A 26,944-nucleotide genomic window follows, 5' to 3' on the forward strand; every position below is an offset into this window, starting at 1 on the left:
ATTATTATAGCATCTCCTTTTTGCCGACAAGACCAACCCTTGGAATCTTGTGTCCAGTTTTGCTACAGTATAAAAAAAGACACTGAAACTGTGTTGAAAGAGTACAGAGAAGAGCAACAAAGAAGAGTAGGGGGCTGAAGGCTGAAACACATGAAGAACAATTGCAGGAACTGGGTATATCTAGTCTAACAAAGAGAAGGACCAGGGGTGACATGATAGCAGTGTTCCGATATCTAAGGGCTGCCACAAAAAAGAGGGAGTCAACCTATTCTCCAAAGCTCCTGAAGGCAGAACAAGAGGCAATGGATGGAAACTAATCAAAGAGAGAACCAACATAGAAATGAGGAATTTTCTGACAGTCAGATCAATTAGTAATGATACAGCTTGGCTTCAGAAGTTGTGGGTGGTCTATCACAGGAGGTTTTCAAGAAGAGATTGGACAACCATTTGCCTGAAATGGTATAGACTAAGTCTCCTGCTTGAGTAGAGGGTTGGACTAGAAGATCTCCAAGGTTCCCTTCCAACTCTGTTAAAAAGATTGCAGCTGGGAAAATAATGATTCGCTTCAGTTTGACTGAGTTGCCTTAAGGACTTATTTAACATTGTTATTCCATCCTTTCCCGCATTGTGCTCTCCAACTGCGTTGGGACTGTTTCTCCTGTTTTCCAGCTATTGGCCTTACTGGCTAGGAATTCATGCAGTTACATCACTGGAAGGAACCATTTCTAGGCTATTCAATCAAAGTCCTCGCCCATTGCTGGAATCCAAATTAAAGCCAGATGGCTGCCCAGCTTGTATTGAATATTCTCAATGAAAAGTAACCCATTACCCCACAGGGAAACTAGTTGCACTTTCAGACTCCTTGTGCTATTAGGAATCCGATTTATATTTCCATGTGCTGGACATAGAATGAAGAACTATATTAATACTGTTCTGCAGGACGTCCTTTCAGATAATTCCAAGTCTGCAGAATGAGTGATGTGGGAAATGTGTTGAAAAACAGTGCTCTCTTCTGGCTGAACCATGAAACCGCACATTACACTGAAAAGTTACTTACAAAGTCATAGACTATTGCAACACCCGCATGATCATGTGATTAAATTCAGCTGCTTGGCAGCTGGCAACAGTGGCAGCATTCCAGGGTCATATGATTACCATTTGCAACCTTCTCAGCCAGCTTCAAACAAGCAGTCGATGGGGGTGTCAGGGTTCCAAACAGCATCCAAAAGTAAATCAGAGTCCAAGGCAAAGTACTGCTCAAAGTTCTCATTTATTAAGAGAATCAGGTTGGTACATCTGGGAAAACCCGAATCTGAAGGCTTCCCAGCCAGTTGAAAGTTCAAGATCTTGCCCCCACACCCACAAGTCCGTCACATGGTCCAATCTTCCGCTGCCATGCTGTCAGCTTCCACCAATCCAGTTCTAATCAGGTGCAGAGGTGCAAAGACAAAGGATGACCTTGGCTTTCTAGAAAGAATTTTGTTATGGCTACATATCGCTAACTCCGTACAATTCCCCCTCCCATTTTCCCACAATAGAAAATGCATAATAGAATAGAAAGTGTGACAGGCCTGAGATCCATCAGAAAATATGGCTGCAGGGGGAGTTGAATTCATTTAATGACTGCATTTAATTCATTTAATGACCGCATTGGTTCATTTTATAATTACTGTGATTCTTAATAAACATGGCAAAAAAGGGTTACAAAATCAGGCATGACTCACTCACCTTGCTTAGCAATGGAAATTCTGGTCCCAACTGTGATCTTAAGCCAAGGTCTACCTGTGGATTTATATTAATCAGTTGAGGTTTGTAGAGAGTACTATAAATTCATGGATGTAACGCTACTAGATTATTACTGGATTGTTGCAATGCATTTCCCATGGGGCTGCCTTTAAAGACCACCCAGAATCACACCATATTATTCCATACGTGCTGGCGGGAGCAGATATCCCATACTTACTATGGATTGCCTCCCTCTGGACTCCTGGAGGATTTTAAAAGCCGTCTTTAACTTATAAAACCTTTTGCTGCTTGGCCCAGGTTACCTTCATGACCATTTGCCCACTGGAACTGGCCCTGATCAATTTGGTTTTGTGGGAGAAAGTAGCTGGTGGCTCCTGTTTCAGGAAGGGCAGAGAATTTGCTTTTGGGAAATTTGGAAGTACTGCTTTTCTATAGCAGCACCACCACTCTGGAATAGCGTCTTCGTACATTTTACATCAACTCCAGATTTAGCTGCCCCCTAGAAGCAGTTAAAAACATCCTTCCAAAGATGCCCATTTCTTTGCGTTTTATTAAGGATTGTTAAATGGACTGTGGATATTTAAATTGTTCATATATTCCTGTAAAATCACCAAGAGTCCTGTTGGATTGTGGAATGATATAAACGTGAGCAATAAATAACAGTAAAACATTGTTAGACATATGATAGAACTGGAATCTATAGAACATTATTTAGCCCATTTTAGCACGTCCGATGTATTTTAAATTGTTGGCTTGATTTTAGTAATTCAAGTGTAAGGAGCACTGCTTTCTAGAACTGATGTGCACAGGACTCCTAATTACTTTTGTTCTATATGCTACTGATGTTGAGATGCTACTCGAGTCCACCATTAAACATAGAAACTCATTGGGGGATGTTAGGCCAATCATGCTTAGTCCAACTATCAAGTTTGCTTTTGTGCGGGAGAAATAAGTCTTGTACTACACATAGAATAAATAATGTACCAATTAAAACCAGGATGCTATTATAAATCCTGGCAGGCAACCAGGTGGGGTTCACAGCATAGGTCTGTCTCCACAGCAGCATTTTTTCATCCTGCAGGTTCAGGCTTCAAATTATCAGGCCTGTCCCTCGTCATAAATCCACATTTATGACCTAGTTTGCATATGTTAGACATACCAAGCAGGCAGTGGTCTGAGACTGCTCAAAGGTCATTTCAGAAAGTCAGTGAAATCTTTCCAATATTCAAAAAGTGCCTCTGCCTGTTGTTTCCTAAACAGCCTCAGCTTCAAACTCCAAGCAAGCACAGCTGTTTCTCATATGCCCTGGCCTTCTTCGAGATTAACTCTACTGAGTCTAGTTGGCTGAAGGCCATCAACCTTGTGCTTTTGGTTGCTGCCTCTTTAATGCTGATGCTTTGGTGGAGCTGGGTGGAGGAGAGCCTCAGTTAAGGTCAGGGTATCTTGCCTTGGGAGAGGCATGGGCTTTACCTTTCCTGAATGCTGGTTCTGACTCATCCTGATCCTCTCTTTTCTATGAGAACTTGTGGGATCAGATTATGACTAATTCAAGAGATTTCTTTTTCACTCAGCTTATATTCCATATTCTGATTTAAGAGTTACTCTACAGTATGCAAATTCACCGATCCAGATCATGTTATCCCAGAGAGGGTCAGCAATTTCCAGAACTGTTCGAACTAGAAGAGGGCATAGCCCACTCCTTAATCTTTGCTAGAAACTTTAATTGTTAGGGGCCAGAGAAAGTGTTTCAATTTTTTTTTGTATTGGTGCAGCACAAATTTAATATAGGATTGAGAGATAATCTGGAACTGAATTTATTCCCATTATTTCTTCCCTAAAAAGATGTAGTATAGAGAGAATATTTCTAGAAATAGTAGAAACACCCATGAAATTTTGCTGACTAATTTTCTCTAAAGGATCTATTATTTGCCCTTGAGCTGTCAAAAACTAAAACAGCTTCAAATATTTTGGTGTTCCCTCATTTTATAGTCCAAAGTTACATCTTTTATTGAACTGGGAAAACTGCATTTGTCAATTTGAATTGGATGCCCCTATTACCCATCTCTGTCTCCTCTACCCTCTGAAACATAATGAATTAAAGTAAGAGAGGTAGTAAAGATCTTACAATTCTCTTAGCATCTAACCAAAATAAATTACCGAGAATCTTTTGTGATGTGTCAATAATCAGAGTCTATTAAAATTGCTTTGTAAGTAAAATCCCTTGTTATAGAGGCAAGTAGTTGAAATAAAACTTTTATGAAGTGTACTGTGTGTACAATGTCATCTTGAAATATGCTAAATGTGTATACAAAAAGTAACACCATTTTCAAAAAATATCAAATCCTGTATTTAAAGCCTCTTCGCTACCATCATACAGCAAATATTTGTCATCTATAAAGAAAAAAATACAGCAGCAGGTGATATGGTCTATACTTCAAAAGTGTGATTGCTTAATAATTCCATGTCATAAACAAAAGCAGTTAAATAAACATCCCAGAAACACAAGCCGAACAACCCACCCCAAACTTCTCAGCAGTTTTAGCTCACAAGGAACACAATAGAGAAACAATACAAATTTCATTGCATAACAAGCATCATGCCCCAAATCACTCACACGTGAGACAGAAGGGTTAAAAAGGTTTTACTACACAGCGTCAAACTACAATTGCTTTCTGAAAGGGAGTCTTCTTCCATTGTTGGAGGAATAGTATCTCCATATGGCAAGGAAAAAATTTCTTAACACGAAGGAATAAGATAAGCAGAGATGCTGAACCCCCATCAAGACTTGCAAGCTTTGTTTTAGTTGGGTTTTGAATCACAGAGCTTGCACGTTTTTTAAAATCTGATTGTATCTTCTCCTTTCTTCCTACATAGATATATTCTCTTGGACAATACACTAAAGGATTTCCAGCAAGGTTATAGGGGCGTGGAAAGGCAAATAACGTGCACAGGATGCTGTCATCACACTCATATGCAACTTACAGGCTAGCCTCAAATGTCGATACAAGGACAGAACTGTGTCAGCTGCATGTCGTTGTTTTGCTGCCTCTGCAGTTTCTTACAGTCCCTCTTTGCCTCCAGCATCCAAGTGATGCTTCAAAGGGAAATTAAAGGCTGACAGAGTCTTTTGTAGGCAGAAAAGGCGTTTGTGGAGTATTTTTGTGGAAAGGGGGCCAAGGCATTGAATGTGGAATTATGCACAAGAAAAATCAAGCAAGCAGCTGCTCGCAAAACTTCCAGCAATGAAGGATAGCACAAATGCTGCTGCAGGCCTATCAATGGAGTCTTTCCTGCCTTCCTAACCCTTACGCAGCAGAATCTGAATGATATGCACAGGTAACATTTAGTTTTATAACTATATAAAATGCTGCGTTACAGTTTTCTTATGCTACAATCCCTTATTTGGAGCAATGGCTGACCACCTTTCTCAGGTGCACGGCCCAGAATCTCAGCCAATCCCACCAGCCGATATAACATGGAGGAAGTCCCGCCGAAATGCTTTTACTTCTAGTTTAAGCAGGGCCCCACTCTGACATAGCTGCAACCCTAGAACCGCTTACATAAAAGTCACTGAAGGTAATAGGACTTCCTTCTGAGTAGGTTTGTATTGGGGTTGCACTGATAGCTAGTAACACAAAATCGTGTCTTTATCATTTGGGTTTAGGATGGGGAGAAATCAACATGTATTAGGGCAAATCTATTCAATGAGCTTGATTTTAAGATTTAGCAAAAAAAAATATTCTGTCATCGGAGAAAAACTTTGCAAAACATCTTTCAGCATTCTTCAGGGGTTTGTAAAATTTAATATTTCTATAGAGTAGGCAGAACACAGAAGAATTAATACTAACCTATTCTATATTTTGATCCACATTTCTTATTTCATATTATTGCATTCACCTCAAGAGTGTTCTGCCAAGTATCACAAACTTATATACTTTTATTGTCAGTCATATTTAGTCTCCCTCACTGTAAGCCAACATAGGAAATATCTAAAATTTTCAAATCTGAACTGGAATTCTGACAAAGCTTCTTAGTATCTTTCCACGATCGAAACGTCTCAATATTTCGCTTTAATATTCCTACATTATAGAGGATTCCTTTTTAAAGCCAACCATGCAGTGCAAGCTGGAACATATAGAGGAAGATGATGTCATCAGAGACAGACACGTTTATCAACTGTGTACTCAAAATGAGAAAATGGGATGCCCCTACAATGAAGAAAAACACACCTATCCTCAAATAACTGCTTTAGATAATACAAAGTTAAATGGGATGTCACTTCAAAGTTCATTAGCACTGGAGCTCTTAATCAATGCTACCTGAAAATAACTAATTTAGCTTACTTGTGAAACTTGCCAAACTGCAGTTCCCACCACTAAGCTAAATTATCTGATATTGCCAAAGATCACTGGAATGCTAAACCCATCACCCACACAAATTTCTGTGGTTTAAAGCTAATGGGAAGATGCAATATTCTTCAAGAGAAGCTGACCATTGAGGAGAGACAGGAAGATAACATGAACCAATGTGGGTGGGGGGTGGGAAATGCTTACTAAACTAGGACAAGAAGGGATGGGGAAGACAATGAGCCTTTTCAAATTCATTTGATTTGAGGAAATAAATATTTCCACAAACACTATAGGACACATGCCTAAGTTGTATCCATTCTTACTAAATTAAGATAGTCCATTATTTCTTAGAAAGAATATGGATTCCCTAAAAATCTCTCCTGCAATGTTTTTTTCTAAAGAAAGCTTGGAAATAAGCCAATTCATGATAAATGCTAGACACCTGTGTTAAGCAAACTTCTGGAAACCACAGAAGGAAGTTGTCAACTGTTAGAATATGGACTTATCAGTAAGACAGTGATGAAATGTTGCATTCTTTGTGAACTGTGATAAATTAGTCCAACATATTTCCTCCATGGGAAATTCCACAAGGGATTGGCTTTTTGGCGTTCATCCCAAAACTGAAGTGAGAAAACTGTACATCTAAATTGTTGCATCTACTGTCAATATTCATCAAGTACATTTTAACTAATTACATTGCAATAATCTAATCATGAGCATTAAGAGACATCCTCAGAAACTTTCCTGTTTAGTTTGTTATCCCGAGACCAGATGTTCACATGAAAGTAAAGTTTCCAAATTAATTTTCAAAGATTCTGGAGCTGCCAGAGAAGAGATTATACAAATTACATTCCCACCACTTCTTGCAAGAACTTTTTAAAATAAATTTTGCTTTGCAGAAGTGAAGCACACAAAACTTTTTGAATGGTTTTGAGGCTCGCTCAAACTCAAGCCAAAATGTTTTAGCTTCAGACTCAAAAGCAGATTATTTTTAGATGGCTCACAACAAATATGGCGGCTAAAAGAGCTGGAAAACTTCATGTCAGAAATATCTATTTGAACTACCTGAACATCTAAGCCAAACTGATGCTCCCCAAGGTTGTCTGTTGTATGAACTAAGCATCAATCAAATGTTCATCTCTTCAAAGGTTTCTCAAATAGAACAAATCAAGTCCGATACTGAGAACTGCTTTAAATTAATGTTCTTTGCTTCTCTTCAATTTGATGAAAGGTGTCTAGCTCATTTCTTCAGAAGCTTCTCCAGATAACTGAAATTATTTAAATTAAGATGTGGTCGGTCAATCAGGTCAATCCTCTAAATCCGCAATTAAGAAACAGTTGTAGTATTGATCCAGGGTTAGTCCTTACTCATTAGGCTAATGTCACTTGATAAAATCTTGACTAGAGTAAGGATTAGAGAGCTGGGGCAGTCAACTTGTTTATCCTAATCCATCTCACACAAAATAAGCGTTGGAGGAGTGCTCCCTCACACCACAAATGGGCTGGCAGAACACAGGTAGGCTCTTCAAAACTCCAAAAGATTACTAAAAACTTTTCTGTGTAAATAGGTAGGGAGGCAGTACCTCATCAGCCTGCCACAAGTTCAACGGTAGGGCTGAAAAAAGAGATAAACATGAAAACAATCAGTTTCTATTGTTCCAAGAGCAAATATTTTTAGTTAAAAATAATGAAACAGAAAAGTTAGAATTTGTCAGATATGTATTGCCATTTTACATGAACCACCTGGTAGTTGTTGCTGACTATAGATGGTGGTGCTCATCTCTGTTTCAAGGTCATTGAGCCAGTGTTATCCAGAGACATTTCCGCCGCATGATGTCATGGGGCACTGTTACCTTCCCACCAAAGTGATACCTATTTATCTACTCACTTTTGCATGCTTTCGAACTGCTAGATTGGCAGGAGTTGAGGAGATGACGGGAGCTTACCCCTGTCATGTGGTACTTGGGTCTCGAACCTGGGCTGCCAGCTTTCCAGCTGACAAGCCCAGCATCTTAACTGCTGAGCCACCACACCTCCCTTGTGACAGAATGGCTTGTGGAAAATTGGCACAGGTACTCATCGACTTACAATCATTCGTTTAGTAAACAACTGTGTTGTTCAGCAATGGAAATGTTGGGCTCAATTGTGGCTGTAGATCAAGGACTACCTATACTAAGCCAATAAAATGGCATGCTTTCAAATGGCATCTATTGGCTAGAGAATGCCACTGTCTCATAGAGTGGCATTCTCTGTGGAATACACTCTCTCCTTGCCAGATAACACACCATGTGAAGAGACTAGAATCAGTATGGAAATCCCAACCTTCTCATCAACAAGAGTTGTGCCGGATCTTTTTCCACTTTTTCCCTAAACCAACAGATATTTTACATACAAACGCTAAGGGTTACAGTCAACTGCACAAAGAATTTGTGCTTGCAATTTTACCTAGACAGTGGGCAGAACTATCAATACCAAGAGTATTTACATGACATTTTATTAACAAAAGGTATTATTGCGAACTAACTGGGCTTTACTACACTTATATAGTAAGAAAGGCTTGAGTAGGTTATTGTTGGTACAGATGCAATGAGATTAATACTTTATTTTAAATAATTTATTTTAAACATTATGTTTATACAGTGCCCTATAATTATTCTTTTCCCAAGGGGATGGATGTAATATCCTCATGATTTAAGATTTGCTAAATCTGATGGTAGGACCAATTATCTTAAGTTTAGCTACACCATAACTGAGAAAAGCCTTACTTACATGAGGGCCACCAGGTATGGATGGTGCTCCAGCAGGCGCAGGTGGCACTTGGTAAGGATTAGGTGGCGTTGGGTACAACCCTGGAGCTGGATAGGATCCTGTTGGTGGAGGAAATGGGGAAGGAGGCGAAGGTCCCCACGGTCCTGGGGGGACAGCTCCCCATGGCACTGTAGGAGCAGCCCCTGGCGTCTGAGTGGGAGTGGAATATGGCCCTGGAGGTGGATATGGCACACTAGGTGCAGGATACTGTCCCCCAACTGAGGCTCCCCATCCTCCAGTGGGCATGGATCCCCATGCTCCAACAGCAGCAGGGGGAGCCCCTGGTTCGGTGGGACCCCCATATGGCCGTGGCATCTCTGGAAAGGGCATGCTTGGTGGTGGATATTGCCCTGGTGGGGCAGGACCAGGGGGTGGATATGGAGCACCTGGAGGACAAGTAGAACCAGGAGGAGGAAAAGGAACTGGTGCCCCAGGTGGGAGGGAAGGATACATTCCTGTTGGTGGCGGTCCAAAAGGCACGTTGGAAGTCGATGAGTTAGGAGGCAAACCAGCTGGAGCTGCAGGAGGAGCACTTGGTGCGTTATTCCAGGGACTGGAGGTTGGCCAGGCTTGTGGAGGCTGGCTGGGCTGTTGAGGTGGCTTCGTATTGCCCACTGAGGAATTCTTGGCAGGAGAACTCTCTGGTAGAGCATCGGCCAGCTGGGAAAACAAAATACCAGTGGGATCCTGTGACTAATGCCTGACCAATGATAACGTCTTACTTATCTACTATTTAAAAAGAGGAACAATATGTGTATGTGGAGGTGTGTATATGAACAGGCCTGTGGAATATGCCAGGCTGGGAGCCTGAAACCATCTCAGTAAGGAACAGCTACATAGGCTAGTTCAGTGGCAGCAGTGGCTGAAGGCAGGGATGGAAGGCAATGAGAAGTTCAGAGGTGAGCCAGAAAGGCAAGTTGGTGGGATACTGTATACTGTGCTGGAACATCAGTAGCATCTACTGAGGGAGATGGGCGGTTCAGAAATAGGAAATATAAATAAATAAATCTATGTGGAGGGGACAGGGAAGGAGACAGAAGGATAGATGTTGGAAAGGGTGTGTGTGTGTGGTGTGTTGAGGAATCAATCTATTACTCTTTTGATTACCTGAATAAGTAGCCATTAACCAAGGACTACTTGTATTCCAAATTTTCTTTGCACTAAGCTGACCTACAGCTTCAGCAGAATTTCCAAAATGTGATGATTTGTTTCTGATTCAAAACAAAGCATATTTTCCATCTTGGGTACATCCTTGCTTATTTAGTGCTTATAAAAACTCACTTTATGAAAACTCATAAAAACTTACTTTTCACCTATTTAACATACTAGTGAGACTTTCCCATAAAAAACATCTCAATTCTTTTCATTTCTTATTACAAACTGTTTACACTTTATGAGGCTGACAGAATGAACCACTCACCGAAAATTCATCAGCAGCTAACATTTTTCCTGAAAAAGAAAAACAATAATTAAATAAATTACTGGCTGCAGTATACAAAAATAAAATAAAATTTCTTGGTCTGATTGCAGGCTCTATTTGGAACTCCTGAGTTACATATCTTTAAGTCTGCCTTTAAAGAAACATGCATAGGCTACAATTTAGGAACAAAGACCATAGCCACAATAAAACACAGAGAGATATCACTTTAGAGCTTAGGTGAAGGATTCTGACTGAAGTTGGAGGTCATGACAACTTGATAAAAGAGGAAAAGGAGGAGCTTGTCAAAGAACGAACCTTCGTCTGCCAAACACAAGAATTTTGCCTGTTGAATGGAGATTCCATTTTCTTAAGTGAGCAATAAAGTGGGACATGAAACATTAGCATAACCCACTGGATGTCTCCAAAACCTGTTTTGGAGAACCATCAGACATTCTGTTTTGATTTCCCTGAATGGTTCTCCAACTCAAAGATCTGCCTGCCTGTATCAAGCCTCTGAGCTAACATAAATTGATGGCATAATGAAACATACATAAAGAAGGGCCCTTACCGAAAAATGTTGTCCTCAGATATCTTTATTGCAGCTGGCATTATTCACATTTTCCCAACTTTAGTTATTAAATCTCAAATGTATTACAGGTAGGTCTCGACTTACAACCATTAATTTAATCTGTTCAATGTTAAAATGGTGCTGGAAAAGTGACTTATGACTGGTCCTTATGATGGTTGCCAAGTCCCAGGGTCATGTCATCACCATTTGTGATCTTCTCAAAGAGCTTTGGCAAAGTCAATGGGAAAGCTGGATTCACTTAATGACTCTTGCAAAAAATGTCATAAAATCAGGCATGCTCATTTAATGGCTGCATGACTTAGCAGTGAAGTTTCCGGTTCCAATTGTGGTAGGAGTTTGAAGACTACCTGCATTCAGCCACACAAACCATACGTCAAATATCAAGGTTAGTCAGTAATGACAGAAGCAGTAACTGCTTCTGTCATTTTCGGCATGAGAGAAACTCCTCCCTCCCCAATTTCAATATGCACTTAGGAATTCTACCAAATCTGGCTTTGGCTTCCTCTGCTGAAAGAAGAAACCAATGGCCTCAATTGTATCATTCTAAAAGAACACATGCTGGCAAAAAAAAAAAAAATCTTTGCTACACAGTTATAGAAAAGCTAAAAATAGAAATTTATGAGCAGCAATAGCTGCTACTCTACTAATCACCATTGTTGGCACCACACCTAAACTAGGAATGGGGAAAGATAAATATAACCAGATAGTTCTTGCTTGCTGCTTATTAGTAGTAGTAGTAGCAGTAGCAGTAGCAATTAGACTTATATACCGCTTCATAGGGCTTTCAGCCCTCTCTAAGCGGTTTACAGAGTCAGCATATCGCCCCCACAGTCTGGGTCCTCATTTCACCCACCTCGGAAGGATGGAAGGCTGAGTCAACCTTGAGCCGGTGAGATTAGAACCGCTGAACTGCAGATAACAGTCAGCTGAAGTGGCCTGCAGTACTGCACCCTAACCACTGCGCCACCTCGGCTCCTATTAAACCTAGGTTAGATTTAGCTGTGACCAAAAGTGGCACAAAGGTTCTTGCTCATCTCACCCTCAGGAGGAAGCCTAGAAACTATACCCTCTGAGAAGACAGCAACACTGAAACTCAAGTAACGGATCAAGAGGTATATGGAGAGCCATCATACTATACTGCCTGTATAATTTCTCTGAATATACTATTTTATGGCAGAATGTAACAGGAATCTGAAGGAACAGCTTGCATTAGGCAAGGATATACAAACATGTGAAGACCGTATAATGACCATAAACTGAATTCTCTCAATTGATGGAACCAATTATCTCTTTAAAATATCTGTTTCAATATCGATACTATTTTATTTTATATATTTATTTATTTATTTATTTATTTATTTTAAAAAATGCACATTGCCTCCTATTCACACATGGCGACTCAAGGTGGCTTATATCAATAGAAAACATTTTACTTATTTATTTCATGCATTTGTAAGGCCACCCAACTCAAACTGAGATTCTACATTGTAGTTAGTGTAAACAAAAGTATACAGTAACATTAAATGCAACATTTAAAAAAAGAGCAATTTACTACATTGTAGCATATAAAATGGCAGCCAAACGTGACAATGAAATAACCAAAAGAGATTCCACTAAAAACCATCCTATTGGCACTTGAATGGTGTTTAGTGGAATCTCTTTTGATTATTTCATTATGAAAAAGAGGCTTTTTAAACGGCTTTCCTAAAGGCAAATAGAGTTCATATATTAGAGGTAGATTGTTCCAGAATACAAGGGCAGCCATTGGAAACATGTTTCCTAATTTCGATAAGATGATTAATGTTTAAATGTGGGAACCTGGAACATGCCTGACCTATGGGAGTTTGTGGGATAGGCAGGTGTTCTTGGGAGAAGACAATCCCACAAGTAGCTCAGTTCTATTAAACATATTTAACACTTAAACACAATCTTTAACACACTATACAATTAATGTTCTTTAAACACCTTATTTTAATACATTATATTAAAATTGGCGGATATAGAGATAACAAATACAAACTAAGCAAAATATAAAAGAAAAAGTACAGAGAGGAAAAATTTAAAAATAAAAATAAAATTCCCATAGGAAGATTTCTTACCTTTTAGATTCAAAATCTTCATAAATATTTAATGGGATTTTAAATAGCCCACAGGAAGGAGTCTTATAATTAATTTTAATAACTTATTTCCTATCCATATGGCCCTCAGTTTGTTTATAATTTTCCAAACATTACTGTTTAATCACCCTTTTGCTTTTTGTTTCAAAGTAAAAAGAAAGTTAAGTCCTTAAATGCATATGGAATTTCTTTAGCTGAGGAATGAAGGAGAATCACCCATTGTAATGAAACCTGTTGTTCTGAAGTTCTCAATATTAAAAAAAAAAAAAAAGCTAACAAGCAATTTCCAGAAAAGTGGGTAAACACAAAGTCCATTTGAAGGTTCCAAAACAGGGCTTAGGCAAAGCTGATTTTCCCTTAGTTTTGAGAGCAATAAAATTTGCCAGAGGCTGCTGTTTTAGGGTCTCTTCACAGGGTGCTTCTGTGTGGAGTACTTGTGGGAAATGCCAGGACCTCATCTTTATCCAGAGAGGAATTTCAAAATGTCAATCTGGTTGCTGGCACCTTGTTCTGCTGCGATTATTTGCTCCACTAAAAACAAAGCTGTCTTCAGTCCTCCATTTTTCCTCTTGAAAGTCCAATGTCCTATAGATCCCTTAAAGCAGGGGTCTCTAAACTTGGCAACTTTAAGAATTGTGGACTTCAACTCCCAGAATTCTCCAGCCAGCATAAATGATGATTTTGCTCAGATCGAAGTGGCACCATATCTAACAACCACAAAAACCTCTGATGTAATCTGAACTCCTAGAACAGAGGTCCCCAACCACTGGGCCGTGGCCCATATCGGGCCATGGCTTGTTCAAAACCAGGCCGTGCGAGCAATGAACAAGTGCACATAGGGAAGTTAGGCTCACACGAGTGGAACTTTGTGTGTGAGCTTAAGTGCCCTCCGCCTCCATTCACACAAGTGGAGGACGTGTACACCCCCCCTACTCTCTCTCACACATACACCAGGCCGCCAAGATGAAAAGGTTGGGGATCGCTGTTCTAGAACATATTTTTATTTTTCCAATGATTGACAAAAGACAACTAAGAAAACTATTCCTAAATCTTATACCATTCTTCTCATTAGCTAACTGATTAGCTGACAAAATCCCATGTAATTCAAAGAGCACACAGTTAAGCAGGATCAACTGCCCTCTGGCTTATATTCTTAAAGAGTAGGCAGCATCCTTTTGCTTAAGGAGATGGGTACTAAAATATAGAAAAATATTAGCAGGAAAGCTGAAAGGTGCAAGGAATGCATAAGAAATCAGCAGAAACAAGATTGTTATAATAAAATAAAATTCAAATAAAATAAAACAATTACACTGTTACCATGAATTTTAAGAGAGACAAGTCCAGAGTTGTTTGGTTTAAAAATCAAATGCATGGATGTGAAATGGGGAAATGTCTTACTAACAATACTAGCAAAAGAAAATTCAGAAGAACAAAAAGAAACTGTAACAGGTGCCAGGTACAAAAGGCATGATCATATACCCAGAAACTGTGTTTAATGAAGAAAGGATCATTTCCTGATATCTGCCCTTTTAGTTTTCCTTTATCAGAAGACACTGAAAGAATTGGGTACATACTTAGAATTTAAAAGAAACGGCTTAGGGATATATGATAGCACTTTTCAAACACTGAAGAGTATCACATAAAAACAATATTTTTGCAAAAGTCACGGAATAAAGGTTTTGAATTATATAAAAACAGTTTCTGGTGTGATCAACAATAGCAATAGCACTGTCTTATATACCACTTCATAGTGCTTTTACAGCTCTCTCTAAGCAGTTTACAGAGTCAGCATATTGCCCCCAACAATCTGGATCCTCCCAATAAGAACAGTTCAATAATTGTAGAAGAGTATGAAGATAACCCTGAAGAAGAAACGGTGAACAGCACTCGGCCATGAAAAGGAGTAGGGGATAAGAACAAAATTCTATGAAACTTTCAAGATTCCATTGCACACAGCCCTCACCTAATAACAATAATTGCAATCAATTTATGTTTCTAAGCAATGCAGATGTAAATCACATTGTGTGACTGCACCACTTGACAATGGCAATTCCTTGTTACTGTTAAGCAAATCACTGAAAGTTCTTTAAAAAGGAGCTCATATTACCATGACTTATGTAGGAGGGAGACTGGCCGAGCCAAGTGGGGGGGGGGGAGGAGGAGTCAAATGAGGATTTAGTCTAGAATCCTTATGGTCACAAGAGGGTGAAATCCATGCCGTTAAATCTTATGTAGTCTGACCCAGGTGTAAACCGTTAGTCTGAGAAGATTCCTGTGTATAGCTTGAGCAATAAAAGTTAATTCAATTCTTAAAGTGTGGGCCTGGTTGTTCCTGCTTGACACTTATGACTTCCTGCTGGCTTCCCCATTGACTGGTTATGGGCAGGGAAGGTTGCAAATCACAATTAAATGACTGTAAGATATTGCAACAGTTGGAAATGTGAGCTGGTTGCCAAGCACCCCAACTGCAATTTCGTGACTGTGGGGGCACTGCAATGGCTGGAACTTCAAGGACCAGTTGTAAGTACCACTTGTTTATCTCCATTGACAGTTTGAACAATTGTGAATGAGTGGTCAGTAACTGAGGATCATGTGTAATATATCCTGCAATAAAGTTCCAGCAGTTCTTGGCAAGCAGTTTTAGGCTGTTTCAACTTAAGTATAATTGCTGTATATGAAAGGAATAAAAGATGCTGAAGATAATTTCAAAATCACTGGAGGCTAATGATCTAGTTTATTTGACTTTAGTCAGGCCTATCTTAAGTGTGTGCAATTTTGGGAATGATGCTTTAAAAAGGTTTCAAAGAAATTGAAACAGGTTCAGGCAGAGAATAATGATTATTAGAGGAGTAGAACTAAACCCTGTAAAAAGAGGTTGAAGAAGCTGGCATACTGTCTTTATTTTTGCAAAAAGACAATTGAGGAGGATGGCATTCTTACATTCGTGGCAGGATTTCAATGAGAAAGTCAAGATTTGTTCACTTTCATTCCAAACTAAAGAATAGATAAAAGTGGATTTAAGTCACAAAACACTGATTCCAATTGAATGTCAGACAAAAAAACCCCTTTCTAATAGTAAGAGTAGCTCAATAATGGAATAAAATTGCCCAGAAGAGTGAGGTTCTCTCAAGTGGAAGCTGGACAATTCAGGATGCTGTGATTCAAATGGTTGCACTGGGCAGATCTGATTGTCTCTTCCAACTCTGATTCTAAAATACACTCCCTTCTCTAAATAAGCTGAAATATATAATGTAGAGATACCAGAGGGTTAAGTCTCTTGAAAATATATATATGTTCCCGGTTTTCTCAGTCTACTCAGAACTAGGTTTACTCTTACAAAAGAAAACTGTTATTTTAAAAACACTACAGAAGAATGTGAAAAAGAATTTCTCTGAACTTCACCAGAACTGTTAAAGCATGGTTTAAAATATCCAGACAAATTACAAAATATACGAGATATATAGAACAATCTCTGCTGCTATTTAGCAGCTATCTGGAATTTTGTGGTCCAGATATGACAGCCCTGTATTTCAGAGCCAAAATCCAGCTTTCTTGCTAAAATACCTAATTTGAACAAACTTCGTTTAGTAAATCACTTTCAACTATAGCCAGAATGTTAAAATATACTTTTCACAACAGGAAGACCATATTTGCACAATATTCTACCCCAATTAAAAGAACCATAATTTACTGAATTTGCCTAATACCATGGATTTATACAATACACTGCATAACAATACTGTACATGGTGTGAACCCAAATAATCCTTATTTTATGGAGTATTAAATTACACTTGGCAACATTTTCTCTTCTGGATCGATGCTAAAAATGTTCCATTTCCCATCCAAAATATTTTTTTTCAATTTGTACATTCAGAATGGCAAGGTCAAGCAATGTACACCTTTGTCTAATACTCGAACTTTAGGAATGTGGTTTTGTGTTCTGCAAGTGGCGGTGTTCCATGATTTCGTCATCTTTGACACAATATCAGGAAATTCCCAGATATAATTTATTTCCTTTACTGAGGACATCATAAATACCCTCTTTTTTGGATGAGCATCTTTTAGGGCTCCTTAAGAATCTAAATGAGATTACTGGGCCTCTGAATAGCCCAAAGATTTACATTTTCAAACCCCAGAATCAAAAGGAAGTCACGTTGCACAGAACCAGCAATCTCAAAGTGCTTAAAGGCAGCAGAAAGGAAGTGTTTGGGAGCAAACTCCATTTCCCTAAGGGGGTGAGCATAAGCACACCAGGGTGCCTATTGTCCCCATTGATATGTACTCATTTTATGTATTCATGGCCATGTTATACTTATTTATATCCATCTATTTGTACCAATCTCATGTGATAATGTCCATGTCTATACTAATACATGTTAGCTGTATGTTGACAAATAAATAACATAAAAATAAATAAATATAAACTGAGCCACCATACCTTACAAAGTGCAATATCCCAGTTACTTATACACCTAAAAGTGTAGGATGGTGCTTTGAACCAAGTCACTGCTGCAAAAGTCTAACCATACAAGCTTTAGATAGGCCTATACGAGCCTCACGACTAGCCAGCAAAACAATCGCCCTCCTAACTCAGCTTCCTCCCCACGTTACTGGCGAATTAATACACAGAAGAAGAAGCTTCTCTGAGGGAACGCAGTGTGTTTGTTAGCCAGGTGTGGACATGAAGCTTTCTGACCCTTCAACTTAACGCCTTTCGAGGCCCCTTTCGGTAGCCGCTCTAACGCTGCAACTTACCTGAAGCGAAGCCCTCGGGGAGCCCACGGGCGCTCCTGCGTTAACCGGAGGGAAGGGAAAATGGCCAAACGGTCCGTTCAGAGGAGGCCCCGCCGCACCAAAGGCCAGGAGAGTTAAAAGAAGAGCGAGGCCTCCTTCTCCTCCCTCAACCCGAGACAGGAAGGAAGGAAAGAAAAGGCCAGCTCAGGCCGCGTCGACTTACCTGGCTACGCTGAGGGAACTAGACGACAAGAGGGACACCACCACGGCGACTACAGCCGCCGATCCTTCCTTCCGTGCTCGTTCGTTTGTTCCTCCCACCTCTCTCTCTGTCTCTCTCTCCCCTCAACCAAGCGGAAGTGAGAGTTGTTGTCACTTTATCACTACATCCGCCTTCCCGGAGGGGGGGGGGAACAGAATGGGGGGGGGACTCTGATCACGTGACAAGGTCTTCCTCCAATACGTGACTCTATTGGCTGGCTCGAGAGGACACGTGATCGCAATCTTCCATTCCTGAGCCTCAGTTCTTCCCGCGGCCCAAATAGGCTTGCGGTTGTGCACGCGACGATCCCTTATCATTTCGTCAGGTGCGTGGCCCTTCTTCCTCCTCCTTAAAAGGCGGTGTCTTTCCCTTCCCCCCACAGCATCTCCTATTGGTGGGAGGAGAAAACTACACGTTTGGGTTCCCAAAGGTGCTTTTTTTTTCCAAGAGGCAACTGGACTTTCTGGGTTTTTCTTTGAAGTCGTTTCACTTCTCATCCAAGAAGCTTCTTCAACTCTGACTGGATGGTGGGGAATGGAATGATTTATACTCCTGGCTGACAGCTGGTCATTTGCATTCTTTTAGCAAGTGGTTTAAGGCCACCTATACTTTACTCATGGTTTACACAATCTGTTTGCAGAACATACATGATCTGAATTCAGGCAATACAATAAAAGTAGATATGATTGACCTGATGACATTGATGTACAAACGCAGCAAGATTTTTTTTTAAATGGATGCACAAAAGTAACACACAAATCATATTGAACAGGTTGTCAATGTGTGTATAATGAGCACTTATAAAATGTGATGAATAAATAAATAAAACTTTCCTCTAAATCATTTATATTGTAGGTTCCATTGTCCTAAAATGTATCAATCTGAGAACAAGATCAATATTGAACTGTGGAAAGTTATCACCCAGCCCTCTCCGAGAAAAACAGGAAATGTTCCTAGAAAATATTGAAATGGCAGAATCTTATATTTCCTTGGATGTGAAAAGGAAGAAACATGTTTTAAAGACAGAATAGCTTCCCTGCAGCTTCCTGCCCCCACCCACTTTGTCAATGGCCCATTAAGAAGGCCAAGCCAGTTGTGCATTGCATTATGGGCATGGCATGCCTGCGTACAACACCTCTGCGCTCCCCCCACTTATGGCACGCAAGCCAAAAAAGGTTCGCTATCACTGGACTATTGAATGATAAAGTTGAATAGTTCTTGCAGAGATGTTTCATTACCCAAACTAGGTAACATCACTGATGATGTTATCTAGTTTGAGTATTGAAATATCTTCAAGAAAACAACCAAGCTCAGAGAGCACCAAGGACCCCTCAAAACTAAAAATGATTTGTGGGAATAATAAAACAAAACACAAACTTTTTAAAGTGCAAACATTTAAAATAGGAATATTTATCTTGAAGTATATTTGTACTTCAAGGGACCTGAACTCATTTTTCTGCATCTTGTGTGATTAATTTAAGACTATTTGTTGATTTATTTATTTAGTGTGTTAGATCTAAAGTGAACAATTAGAACTAGCAGAACATAGTGTGGAAAGTTATCACCCGGCCCTCTCCCAGAGGATTGAAATATCTTAGGAAATATTGAAATGGCAGAATATTATATTTCTCTGGATGTGAAAAGGAAGAAACATGTTTTCAAAAGACAGAGTAGCTCCCTGCAGCTTTCTGCCCATCCCCCTTTGTCAATGGGCCATTAAGATGCCCAGTCCCTTTACATAATAAAGAGTTCTCCCCTTCTGCTCAGCTCCCCTTCAGGCATGACTAGCCTTCACCCACTCACCACATGGCATCTGAGAACTCATCCAAACCTGTATTCAAAGCACAGCCTAGAGCAGCGATGGTGAACCTTTTTTGGCTCGCATGCCATAAGTGGGGGGAGCGCAGAGGGGGTTGTGAGCAGGCATGCTGCACCCATAATGCAATGCACGAGCCCCCCCAGTGTGCATGCGCGCACTACAGGAGCGACTCTTCATTTTTTGCATGCTTTTTTTGCCCTCCCCAGGCTCCAGAGGCTTTATAGGAGCCTGGGGAGGACGAAAACAGCCTCTCCCGCCTCCCCCTGGGCTTCAGGGACCTTCAGGAGGCTTCCCTGAAACCTCTGGAGCAGTCAAAACAACCCTCCAAGCAAAGCAGAAGTCACTTCCGGTTTGCTCGGAAGCTCTTTTTTAGAGCTCCGGAGGCTTCAGGGACCTTCAGGAAGCTTTCCTGAAGCCTCCGGAGCAGTCAAAACGACCCTCCGAGCAAAGCGGAAGTCCGTTCCTGAACGTCCGGTTTGCCCATTTTTTGCACTCCGGAGGCTTCAGGGAAGCACATGAAGCCTCCAGACAGCCTCCGGGTGGGGGCTCTTTTCGCCCTCCCCAGGTTCCTATAAAGCCTCTGGAGGCTGGGGAGGGCGAAAAATGGCTTTAAAAAAGAGTGAACTCAGCACACCTCACATGCCCTGACAAATGGCTCTGCGTGCCACCTGCGGCACGCGTGCCATACGTTCGCCATCACTGGCCTAGAGAGTTGCCCCTGCATGGCCCCATGGGAGTCTGACAACCAATCAGAATACAAGCTCAAGATCAAAGGCCAGAGAGGGCATAAAACCAGGGGCTCAGCTTCCCTTCTCTTCTCCACCAACACTGAAGCATGTGTTCACCTTTTCTGTTCAGGACTCTAGCCATGTGGTCCTGTCCACCATTAAAACCATCTTTCCAAGAGGCATCCATGTCTCCAGTGTCGTTTCCCCACTTGGAGCCGAACCCAGAAGGACATTTCTTTCAACAATAGCTAACAAAGAAATGTGTCCCACCCATGCTCTTTGCTTTGACTATTACTCATTTAGCGACCATTTGAAATTACAACAGAACTGGGGAAAAATAACTTATGGCCAGTCCTCAGATTTATGACTTTCGCAGCATCCTCACAGTCATAATGATCAAAATTCAGGTGCTTGGCAAGAAGGGTGTATTTTTGACGATTGCGGTGTCCTGGGTCACATGATTGCCATTTACAACCTTTCCATCTGTCTTCCAACAAGCAAAAGGAAGCTGGATTCGCTTAATGAACATATGATTCACTTAATGATTGGAATGATTCACTTAATAACCATGCCAAAGAGGGTGGTAAAACAGGATACAACTCACTTAACATTTGACTTGCTTAGCAATTCTGGTCCCAAGTTATGCACCAGAGACAAATTCCTTGTGCGTCCAATCATACTTGGCTAACAAAGAATTCTATTCTATTCTGTTACAAGTCAAGGACTCCCTGTAATGGTCTCCCAGGACCTGTTGAAAAGGTTCAGTCTTCAAGGTTTTCTGAAGGGCAATAGCTACCCACAGTCACAATGACCCTGACTCTAAGAAGCCTAACCTTCAGCAAAAATCCCTGTGTTGCGCAATGTTAGGCCTTCACAAAACACCAGCAAAGAGTTATGTTTTTCTTTTGGCTGCCCTACATCGGCTCTTAGGATGTTTGCCATCAACTTCTGGTAGCTCTAAGGTGGATCCTCACTTTGGGAAGAAGGCATAGGATTAAATATCTGATTACATGTAGTCCTTGACTTACAACAGTTTGTTTAATGACCCTGCAAAGCCACAATAGCACTGAAAAAAGTGACTTGTGTATGACCATTTTTCACACATATGATCTTTGCAGCATCTCCATGGTCACGTGATCAAAAATTTGACCGCTTGGCACCTGACGCATATTTATGACGGCTGCAACGTCCCAGGGACATGTGACCGCCTTTTGCGATTTTCTGACAAGCAAAGTCAATGGGAAAGCCAGATTCGCCTAACATCCGTGTTGTTCATTTAACAAATGCAGTGATTTACTTAACAACTGTGGTAAGATAAGTTGTAAAATAGGGCAAAACTCACTTAACAGCTGCCTCACTTAGCAACAGAAATTTTGGGCTCAATTACTGTCATAAATCAAGGACTACCTGTAGTTGGGTATAAATCTATGTCATGATGGGGAAAGGATTTGCTATACTTTAGGTTAGGAGTGTCAAACGTACAGCCCGCGGACCACATGTGTCATGCACTGGCCACGCCCACCCACCTCCGTTTTACCAAGGGGGAAAAGTCGCGATACATCACGTGACGAAGTGACGACACGAGTTTGACACCCCTGCTTTAGGTGACCATCCAAATCTTGCAGGATCTGGTCACTCAGAGACATCTAATTTAGCCTTACTGTGCCACTCAGTTGCCAGCCAACATGGTCAGCAAGAGACCAATTAGCATCTTTCATTATTTCTGTATAGCATGAGAGATTTGAAGCATGCTGCTTTGGGAATTTCTCTAGTACGCTTTTAAAACTATTTAAATGTATTTATTTTGAATGATCATCCATTTCACCAAGTGACTGTGGATGGTGAATAAAACATGAAAAAAATTAAAAAGACAATGAAAACAACACCAATATTGAAATATATAGTAGGCGAGAATAAAGCACAGAGATAAATTGGTGGTTATCACTCCATCGGAGGGCAGCAAAGATTTGTCTGACTCTGGGAATTTGTGATTATGTTGCTGGTCAGGAGTTTATTGTCAGAAGCTTAGTGACTTTGGGTGTTGTGATGCTCTTAGTAGAGCTCGCCAAGTTTCCCTCCTGAGGGTGTTGTCTGGGCAAAGAACAAGTTGCTTATTATTGAGAAGACAGATACTCCACACCTTGATTGTGGCATTGTGGAAACTATCAGTCATGTGTTGTGATCAATTATTCACTAAAGGGGAGGGGCTTTTCTCCCTGACTCATTCTATTGGTTTCATCACTAGCGAGACTGAGGATCATCCTTACTGGTCATTAGCTACTAATTGCAAAAATATCCTTCTGTCATCCTGCCTTCATGAAAAATTGAAGTGTTAATTGATAATTTTCTAGAAGGTGGTACTAGTGGGAGGTTTTGGTCCATTCAGGCACTTTTTGATGCCTTATGGGAGTGATTTCCCACTGCTTATTTCTGAAATACTTTCTTGATGTCCTATGCTAGTCAACAATTCTAGAATTTCTAAGTTATCTCAACCAAGTACTATTGTTTGTGGGGGGAGGTGGATTCTTTTACAGTAATTTCCATGATATTCAAGGTCAGCTAAATGCTGCTACCTTTGCAAGCAGTGTCCCTAATTATATTGTGCTTATATTTCATAATCTCTCTAGCATAATCTTCATAATCTATCTCATATGAAGAACAGTTGCAGGAACTGGGTATTTTCCTGTTTATAGAAAAGAGGGACTAGGGGAAACATGATAACAGTGTTCCAATATCATGTGGCCTGCCACAAAGAAGGAGTCAAACTATTCTCCAAAGCACCTCAAGATAGAACAAGAAGCAATGGGTGGAAACTAATCAAGGAGAGAAGCAATTTAGAACTAAGGAGAAATTTGCTGACAGTTAGAACAATTAATCAGTGGAACAACTTGGCTCCAGTTATAAATGCTCCAACATTGGAAGTTTTTAAGAAGATGTTGGATAACCATTTGTCGGAAGTGGTATAGGGTTTCCTGCCTAGGCAGTGGGGTGGACTAGAAGACCTCCAAGGTCCCTTCCAACTCTGTTATTCTATTCTATTCTATTCTATTCTATTTTTATTCCTAATAAAATGTTTTGGCAGGGGAATTCTGGGAGTTTATGTCCACACATTTTAAAGTGGCAGGGGCTGAGAAACATTGCTTTAATAACAAGCACTGCTAATGAAGATTGTTAATCTCCCCCCCCCTCCAAAAAAAACTGTTTTTCATTCTTATCACCTTTGGTAGCATAATATAAATAGCTGAAATCTCCACCCCCACCATTTTCCCGCCTGCCCTTCAGGCTGCTTCTGATAAGGGTAACAGATTCATTAGTCTTCTAATTCTTCCAATTCTCAGGGCTATTAATGTAATGCCTACCAGTTCCTCTTCCCATCTGTGAAGAGAAGTTGGAAAAGAGTCTTTGCAAAATAGCAGCTAGTGTCCCTTGGGGAGTTTGATGGACATTTCAGTGATAAATTGAAAGAAGGAGCTTACCGGCTTCCTGCACATGAGCCCCCCTGTTACAAGTATCTGCAAGAGGTTGGAGTGTTTTAAGAGTAGGCAGTTGGTCCAAATTAGCTCACTCAAGTGCCTGCTAGCTAGCTAAAGGGGAAGGCGGGAGGGATAGAACTGGCCCCCTGCCCTGCTTTAGAATCAGGCAGTGCCCGGAAAAGTAGCTTTCCCACTCTGTGAATAAAAGAAGAAAACTGGAAATGCTTCTGTGGCTTTAGGCAACATCTGAGGAAATCAAATGTATAGTTGAAGCCATCAATCTTTTCCTCAGGGCTCTAAAGGAGACAGATGTACTGTTAAATTCATCTCCATTATCCTTCTCTGTTCACTGCACTCTTTTTATGATGAATGCAGGCCCCATTCTTCTGCTGAACACCGACTTAAGGCTAAGGTTCAGCCACTCAATGCTATAAAAACCACAGCAAGGCCATTTTTTTATTAGGCCAACTCAAGATGACAAACCAGCATGGAAGTTTTCCAGTCTCAGGCATTCTCCATCAGATATAATAGAAAGCAAAGGAGAAAGGAAAAAGATATGAGAGAAAAGTTGATGCCTGATGTTCTGCTCATATGTGCATTTTGTAACATAAAAGAAGATTAAAAAATGAGAAAGAATATCAGGCCCTACCATAAACCCTGGGACAATAAAATAACTGGAATTCTCTAGATAGCAATCATGCGTAGGAAGTTAGCACCCACCCCTCTCCTAGAAAAATGAAATATCCTGGGAAATATTGAAAAGGCAGAATATTGTATTTCCCTGGATCAGAAATGGAGAAACATGTTTTTAGGCAGGAAACAGACTCACTCTTAGTAGCCCCCCACTTTTGTCAATGGGCCATTAGGGGCCCTGAGCTAGCCTATTCTACATAACAAAGATAGGATTGGCCTTCTACAGAAACTCACCACAAGGCACCTGGGAAGAAGCAACACTCAACCAAACTTGGACTCAAAGCACAACCTAAAGTGTTGCCCCTGCATGGCCCCATGAGAGTCTGACAACCAATCAGAATACAAGATCAAGATTAAAGGCCAGAGAGGGCATAAAGCCAGGAACTTTCAGGATCTCAGTCTCTTTTCTTCTTCACCCAACATCCTGAAGCATGTGATCCCTTTTTTCTGTTCAGGACCTCAAGCCATGTGGTCCTGTTCACCATTAAAACCATTTTTCCAAGCAGCCTCCACATTTCCAGTGTCTTTTTCCCCACTTGGAACTCAACCCAGGAGGACATTTCTTCCAAAACATGTATATTGAAATCACATATCGTATGTTGTTATTTATTATATTTTATCCACTTTCCCCCAACTTTTACAGTTTTATATATATAGAGCTGTCAGTTAAAATGGAAGTTAAGCTGTACAAAGGTAGGTATTTTATGGACTTTTGAATAAATTAATGAAGATGTCCGTCTCCGATCTCTGCTGGGAATACATTCCAGACAGTTGAAGTGGCAACAGAGAAAGTTTGATCTCATGGCAATGTGTGCAATCTTCTCAGATGATCTTTATTTATCTATTTATTTATATCTTGCCTTTATCATTGTAATGAATAACTCAAGGCAGCGAACGCATACAATGTTCATGTCTATGGAGATTCTCAGACATCCAGGTCTTGGTTGTCCCAAAGGAGCTCTTTCAAGAGCTAACTGGATTTTCCTTGTTTTTCCTTGAAAACATTTCTTCAAGAAGCTTCTTGGAGGAGAAGCGAAAAGTCTTCAAGGGAAAAAAGAGAAAGTCCAGTTGCCTCTTGAAAAAGCACTTTTGGGATATGCAATACTCCTTCTCTTATTTTCCTCACAACGACAACCCTATGAGATGACTTAGGCTGAGAGAGAGTATGCTCCAAAATTACCCATGTGCCTATCATGCTAAAGGCAGGACTAGAACTCACAATCTTCTAGTGAAGGGCCCCAAATGACCCAGCCGGCTTTCATGTCTAAGGACTAGAACTCACCATCTCCTGCTTCCTAACCTGGTACCTTAACCACTAGACCCGTGATGGCGAACCTGTGCCACAGGTAGCACATGGAGCCATCTCTGCCAGCATGCGAGCCATCGCCCAGTCAGTTCCACTGCACATGCGCGTGTGCCTCCTGCTGACCAGTTGATTTTCGGGTCTCTGCTGGGAGAAGCATAGACATGCGGTGCGCCCCCTCAACCACCGTTTTTGGTCCCAGGAGGCTTCAGGGAGGCCTGCTAGCACCAAAATGGGGGTGGTGCATGCATGTGCGGGGGGTGGGGGAGAGTGCAGGGGGATCACACGTGCATGCGTGGGGGGGTGGGGCCTGCGGGGGGCATTGGATTATAGGTATCGGCACGTGCTTTTGGCACCCGAGGGAAAAAAGTTTCGCCATCACTGCCCTAGAGTAAACTGGCTCTGCAGTTTGTGTGCAGTTTCATAAACAAAGAGGCTTTATCTTAAATAACACAAAATCATTCACTGAGTTTCATGTCTGAGTAGAGATTTAAACTTCACTGTCCCCAGTTCAATCCAATAGTCGAACTTGACGGGAGATCCAGGGCGCTCCTTACGGTGCTGCATTCCTAAAACCCATAATCTCAGTTGGTTTCTCCTGTCCATTGTCAGCAGATGGAAGCTGTAATCCAACAAGAATAAAAAACAACAACACAGGTTTAAGAGAGCTGGCTTAGCAGTATAGCTTGGGACAGACTTTCTGCCAGTCGAGTCTAAACGAAGGGTGGGGACTGTATTTTACAAGGTGACATGAATGCTGTCCTTTGAGGGAGGGAAGAATAAGTGTATAATAAATAAATAGACTATAGAAAGACCGAAGGTTAACGCTGTACTCCATTCATCACAGTGAAGCTGCATTCATCACAGAAACAAATATCCCAAATAAGTTACTTATCCAGAA

General features: G+C 40.8%; 1 protein-coding gene across 2 annotated transcripts; it reads right to left on the minus strand.

Moving 5' to 3' along the window:
* Positions 1-4,069: 4,069 nt before the first annotated feature.
* On the minus strand, positions 4,070-18,134 carry MAPK1IP1L (mitogen-activated protein kinase 1 interacting protein 1 like). Of its 2 annotated transcripts, none has more exons than XM_087728246.1 (4): positions 17,989-18,134; positions 10,324-10,352; positions 8,865-9,563; positions 4,070-7,710 (listed from the first exon to the last, which is right to left on the minus strand). In XM_087728246.1, the coding sequence occupies exons 2-4, from the start codon at positions 10,345-10,347 to the stop codon at positions 7,699-7,701; spliced, it is 735 nt and encodes a 244-aa protein (XP_087584372.1). In that variant the 5' UTR covers positions 10,348-10,352; positions 17,989-18,134; the 3' UTR covers positions 4,070-7,698. The 2 variants fall into 2 exon arrangements, with proteins under 2 accessions (XP_087584372.1, XP_087584378.1); XM_087728252.1 differs by lacking the exon at positions 17,989-18,134 and adding an exon at positions 17,787-17,929.
* Positions 18,135-26,944: the final 8,810 nt, after the last annotated feature.

Source organism: Thamnophis sirtalis, unplaced genomic scaffold, assembly GCF_051295495.1.
Source record: "Thamnophis sirtalis isolate CommonGarterSnake01/CBP01778 unplaced genomic scaffold, rThaSir2_p1.2 scaffold_1, whole genome shotgun sequence".
NCBI lineage: Eukaryota > Metazoa > Chordata > Lepidosauria > Squamata > Natricidae > Thamnophis > Thamnophis sirtalis.

What these genes read in the sequence shown, in the direction of transcription:
- MAPK1IP1L (XM_087728246.1), bottom strand. Translation starts at nt 10,347, where the DNA reads ATGTTAGCTGCTGATGAATTTTCG. An exon ending in TAGCTGCTGATGAATTTTCG is followed by an intron (nt 9,564 to 10,323) that starts GTGAGTGGTTCA and finishes TTGTTTTCCCAG; the next exon opens with CTGGCCGATGCTCTACCAGA.